Source organism: Anas platyrhynchos, chromosome Z, assembly GCF_047663525.1.
Source record: "Anas platyrhynchos isolate ZD024472 breed Pekin duck chromosome Z, IASCAAS_PekinDuck_T2T, whole genome shotgun sequence".
Lineage (NCBI taxonomy): Eukaryota > Metazoa > Chordata > Aves > Anseriformes > Anatidae > Anas > Anas platyrhynchos.
The window spans coordinates 49,216,098-49,222,097 of NC_092621.1; the positions used below are offsets into that span (position 1 = coordinate 49,216,098).

The 6,000-nt window shown below is 50.4% G+C and overlaps 1 protein-coding gene and 1 non-coding gene across 2 annotated transcripts in view; both read right to left on the bottom strand.

Moving 5' to 3' along the window:
• Positions 1-3,456, bottom strand: part of ROR2 (receptor tyrosine kinase like orphan receptor 2) — a 151,175-nt gene extending 147,719 nt beyond the window's left edge. The window contains exon 1 of the mRNA XM_038170718.2: positions 3,100-3,456. Coding sequence (XP_038026646.1) covers positions 3,100-3,196 — 97 coding nt within the window. The 5' untranslated portion in view covers positions 3,197-3,456. The remainder of the gene's footprint in view (positions 1-3,099) is intronic.
• A 1,741-nt stretch (positions 3,457-5,197) lies between these two features.
• On the bottom strand, positions 5,198-5,268 carry TRNAG-GCC (transfer RNA glycine (anticodon GCC)). The gene has a single exon. It is a non-coding gene; the product is annotated as a tRNA-Gly (tRNA).
• Between the last annotated feature and the right edge of the window lie 732 nt (positions 5,269-6,000).

Sequence of the window (6,000 nt, forward strand, 5' to 3'; positions counted from 1 at the left end):
GTCAACCCTTGACCCTAAGATAAACTTCACCACTGAATTGCTTAACCATTTAATTAATGCAAGAAAAAGCTTTAATAAAGTTTGGCCATGCTTAAGGTAGTCTGCGTAGTCGATGCCATTTATTAAAAAGCTGTGTGAAGATTCCTTGTATTCAAAGCTGCACGGACTTTTACCAGGTGACCTAAGTACACTTTCCAGAGCTGAATCTCATTTATTAAAGTCAGGGGGGGGCTATAGCTAAATCCCATGCAACTTTAAAGATTCAAGCATTTTACAGCTTTTTGTAGTGAGGCATTTAAAAGCGCTCAGAAGTAATCTGTACTTTATTCATTTCTCTACTAACACCGTACTCTAAGAAACGAGTCGTTTTTTTTTCTTTGTAATGTTGGGTAGAAGTTTACACACCACAGGGCTTGCAAAATCATAGCACAGAGTTACCATTATGTTTTCGTTCCCAGACGCTCTGTTGACAGAAATTATTTATTTTTTAAACACAGTGTTCTGCATACTTTGTGAGTCACGTGAGTATTAACTTCAGGTCGAATAAATTCCTATTTAACGGTAAAGGGGTGAAACAAGTTAAGTAAACTGCAGTGTGTGTCCTGGAAGCGGAGCACATTGTGCACCTACACTTCCAGGAAACCAACATGCCAGTCCCTGCCCCTTGGTAACTCGGTCGTATTCCGAAGAGAGACCAGAAAAGACTGAAATAACCTTTTTCAAAAATAAACACCGAAATTAAGCGTGGGCGAACACACGCTCTCTTTGCCGTTAAGCGAGTCTAATTAGAGAGAGGAGCACAGATTAACGACAGCAGCCCCCAAGGATGCGTGGGGGGGCTCCCAGCCGCTCCGCAGCACGTCGGGTGCGGGCAGGGGAGCCCCCAGCTGCACCGCCTGCCCACGCTTCCCGCAGCTGGCTGGGACCACCAGCGCAAGCCCACTTTTGGGGCAGCACAGAGACAAACACAAATGTTGTGTACGCGTCCCCCTCGGCGCCGGTTTGCGGTCGCGCACTGCCCCCAGGACGTTTCCCCGACGTGGGGTGCCCACGGGTGACGGGCACAGGCAGAAGCAGAAAGCGCTGCCGTCCTCAGGGCACGGCGTTTTGGGGCTTTTTCTGTGGGGAAAGGGCAAGCAGCTGGGGGAGAGGGAAGGGCTCTGCCTCAGAAGACACCTCCCCCCACCCCCCGAGTCCCCGCTGGGGAGAGGATGGGGGGGCAGCCCGCGCAATTTGTTAGCGGTCTCCCCCTTCAAAGGAGCAATAAAGGCGCTAGGAAAAATAAACGCGACGGGAACTGACCCCAAATCTGCGAGCGGTGACACCCTCCCCCCGGAAAACCCCCAGACCTCCAGCTTTCTGCTGACCCTTTCCCTTCACGGTAAGGCAACAAATGGCAAGACCTAGGACCCCGGCGCTGAATAACAGGAAATATAGGCATCTGTCACCTCCCGGGGAGAGGTAAATGGATTAGCGAGAGCAACAAAGGGAAGAAAAGCCCTTTCAAACGTGCAATTGATTAACAAGTCCCCTCTAATCTGCAGCATCACTGTTTTTCCTTAAAGACATCATCGGTCTCCTCCTGCACCTCGGTGCAATTAAACCAGGGCCGGGAAAGGCGGGGGAGGAAGGCGCTGCTCGCCCGCCCTCCCGGCCGGGACAGAAGGAGAAGGGTTTCCAGCCCGGCACGGAAACGGTGCCTCCTCTCACCTCTCCCTCAGTCCCTAGGCGAAGCGCGCCGAGAAAGAGTTTCTGAGCAAGGTTTATCTGCCGCGAAAGGGGAGAGGGCAATTCTGGAGGGAATGGTTTTAGGAAAGATCAAAGAGCTGAATCCGGCAGCTCCTACCCCCCTCCCAGCGCGTTTCACATCCCGGGTAAAACGAACAGGGTAAACCACCCCCCTTTCTGCTCCGAAAGCGCCACACATTTTAGGCGTGCGTGGAAGAAGGGGGAAAAATTATTAAAATATAAATAAATAAAGAAGAAGAAGAAAAAAGTTATACGGCTTCTTTTACAGGAACTCTTACACCATCGCGGCTCTCTAAGCCCACACGCTCCCTAAGGTCCCTATAAATCACGGCGCTCGCCTCGGAGGTGCCGGACAAACTGGCAACTGTTCAGCAGCCGCTCTGCCGCTGCCGCGGCGCAAGGTCAGATGTTAATAAGGGCAGCTTATTCAGCCCCAAAAACAATCGCGGAGCTCGCTGAACCGAGTCCTAGCGTTTCCCGAGCCCAAAGGCAGACCTCCTCCGTCCCCGAGGGTCGACCAGGTACCCAAGGGACATGGGACCCTTCCGAGCTCGGAAACACACAGAAGGAGTCTCTGCTGAGCCTCCGTCGGCTGCAAGCGCGGCGGCTGCCCCTCGCCCATTCGGCTTTAAGCCCCCAGCCCCCCTCCCCCTGGTTCCCGCTGAGGTTCTGGCAACACTCAACGTCCCAAATAATAACACATTATTATAACCGCTCCGAGGGGAGGGCTGGAGGGCGGGCAGACTGAAGGAGGAGGCTCCACTCGCTGCTATCCACCCTCGGCAACAACAAAACCCCGAACTTTTCCTTTGTTTTCTCCCTCTTCCCCCCTCCCACCGACCGCCACCACCCAGCTCCGGTGCGCGGCGGCGGCGGCCGGGGGGGCGCACGGAGCGCCCACCGCTGCCGGAGCGGGGCAGAGGCGCAGGGATGCACCGGGGAAAGGTGAATTTTTGGCGAGCCCTCCTCAGGAGGGGCCACTGCCGCCCGCCTCGTAAGGAGGCGACATCAGGTTTCCATTTTGCAAAGAACCAAAAAACAGAAAAGAAAAAAAATAAAAAATAAAAGAGGAGAGAAAAGAAAACGTAGGAGAGAGAGGAGAGGAAAAGAGAAAAAAAAAAAAAAAAAAAAAAAAAAAAAAGGAAGGAGAGAAAGAGAGACACCAAAACAAACTAATCAACACCAAATGGGGATGCTGGCGGCTCCTCCGGTCCCAAACGCACAGGCAAACTCCCCTGGAAGCCCCCCTCCCCTTTTCCCCGCAGACCCTCTTCCCGAAAAGTGGTGGCGGCGGCGTTGCCCCCCACTCCGGCGGGTCTCCCTCTGCCCCCCGGCGCATCCCCTCCTTACCTGCGGCTCGGAGGCGGAGGATGGCTGCGGCCGCCAGCAGGGTGAGGATGCGGCCCGCCGCCCCCCGCCGCCCGGCCGGTCCCGCCGCGGGGACCATGCTGCCCGGAGCGAGCCCGGCTCGGTGCCGCCGCGCTGCGCTGCGCTGCGCTGCCCTGCGCGGAGCGGTGCGGAGCGGTGCGGTGCGGAGCGGAGCGGAGCGGTGCGGAGCGGAGCGGGGAGGTGCGCAGCGGGTGTCCCCGGCACCGCCGCCCCGGCTCTGCGCTGCCGCTAGCGGACTGTCCCCGACTGGGGGCGGAGGGAGCCGCGCTCCTCTCCCCTCCTCCTCCACCTCCTCCTCCTCCTCCTCCTCCACCTCCTCCTCCGCCTCTCCAGCATCCCAACGTCACCGGGGACAAATCCGACACAGGGGAGGGGAGGGAGAGGCGCCGAGGGGCGGACGGTCCCTGCGCTCCGGCACCCTCTGCCGGGGGCTGCCCCCTCCTCCGGGCCGGCTCCCGCCGCCCCCAGCCCCCCGGGCAGGGGGAAAGCCCCGCGGCCCCTCCGACGGGCGGCTGCCGCCGCTCCCAATCCCCCCGGACGGCCGGAGTTAATTTTTACTTTCCGTCCCGAGCAGCGAGGAGAGCGCTCTGTCCCCAATAAGGCTTCAAAACATTTCAGAAAGTGATTTATTGCCGGAAATAGGGACGCCGTAAGCGCGATTTGAATATGCTTTCCTAAACCCTTTTTAGTTTATGTTTTCTGCAGTTCAAATAAACCAGCGCGCTAAGGTAACGCAGACCCGGGAGCAGGCATCTGTTAACTGCATCACGAGTGCCAAAAAGGCGCGTCTTAATTTGACGTACTTTTAAAGTTATAACTCATCAGTAAATTTAGTTAGATGTCTTCTCCACAGTCTTGCCTTTGCTTTAGACTTTGATACTAAGGATGTGATGTCGAGTAATGCTGAATATACGCTCTTAATATATGTATAAATATATACAAATCTCTTAACAACTCCCCTCCCCCCCTCCCCCCCCGTCAAGCTTTAAATGTACATGGTTCAGTGGTAGCGATTTTACATTAAATTTCTTTATTGCAAACACAAGAAAATGCTACAAAATACTCCTTTCTTCTTGCTTTTGCATCTCGTTTCTTCCCTCTCAGCTCTCCAGTTCCATCTTGAAAATTCTTCTGGCACCTACGGGTGACAAAGGAAGGTCCTGATCCCTCTTTGGTAGGAATGTAGGACTGGCTAAATCCAGTCCCTTGCCATCACAACAACACTTTTTGTAATCCCTTTCATAAACAAATGAAACCAAACTTAAGAGTACTGAGGACTTTCTTTCTTAAAAATGATTTCCACCCTTTTGATTAGAAGGCTGCTCCAGACCTTGCCTTTTCAATGCTCAGTGAGCTATTTCCAATCTCCAGTCTAAATTTATTCATTATCAGTTTATATTCCTTGCCTCTTGTGCTGCTGTTATCTTTTTCATTTAAGTATCTTCCCACTTCCCATTTCTATTGAAATAGAAAAAGAAATACTCCTCAACCTTTGTTTTGCTGCACTAAAGCTTAAATTGTCAAATTTCCTCTGGAACAAACAACTCTGCACTCCTTGATCACCTCTGTCCTCCTCTTCTCCTTTTTGTCTGCACTTTTGGAAATCTGATTGAATTTTTCTAAAGCTCTGTCATTAGACATGCTTTCTCTTCCAAAGCACTTGCACTTTCCTATCAGTGCTAAAAAGGCTAATACATTCTGATGATTACGGCACCTTTCCACTTAACAGATATGCTATGATGTGTTAGGAAATCTACATCCTCTGTCTTTATAAGTTCCAGTGTGTTCCTTAACAGCAGTGAACTAAATCAAGTGTCAGCCTCGCCTGGCACTCCCCCTTCACCCTTCCTTTTTTTTTTCTCATTGTATTTCAACTTATCAGGATGAGTTCTTTTTGTAAGATCATAGGAACTTTATGTTGGAAAAGTTATACTGCTCCATCTTTTATCAAGAATGGCTCTGTACCAGCAAAACACACTTGGCTGTATGCTGATAATCATAGAATCATTAAAGTTGGAGAGACCTCCATGATCATCGGCAGACCAACTAACAAGGATGTTGCATTGGCCGGGAATCGAACCCGGGCCTCCCGCGTGGCAGGCAAGAATTCTACCACTGAACCACCAATGCAAGCTCAAATATGATTTAGTGTGTCAAAACCAAAACAAAAAAATGAATAAAAAAGCACACAACAATATCCTCTATTTAATATGAGAGATAAACTATGAAGAGCATTCTTCCACCTAATATTTTCAAAAATTCTCCTTTCCCTCTCTTCTGCCAGCTCCTCATCCAATTTACAGCCTATGAATCACCTTCATCTTAACCTGTAACTTCCTTGTTGGAGGTATATAAGATGTTTAACTCAAGTCTAGATGAATGAGATCTAGTATAAACTTTTTGTTTCAAGAACCGCTTTAAAGGAAGCTATTAGTTCAACTGACATGATCTCTCTTCAGTAAATACACTGTGTTCTATATATTTCCATGATATTAACTTATCTTTTCCTCCAAACTGTTCCAAAGCTTTGCAAATTCCTGAGGCCAGACTAATATATCTATAGGTATCTGGATGGCTTTTTCCTTACTCTTCATAATATCATCTACAGAGATGAAGAGAACTGATCTCATGGGAAATGAGCAAGCCTGCACAGCCATGTAAAATGATATGTGAAGCGTATGCAGTGTGCACAAGCTGATGATAACAAAAACACTATACACTCTTCTGCTGCTCTCCAAAGTAAAGCTGCATTTGCCACTGATGGTAAGTAGCCAGGGTGTTTCTTACTTCCTAGTTATATGATACTGCATTCCTTTTGGTAGGTTACATGGATGAGGGCAAACAATAGTAACAAGACCTACA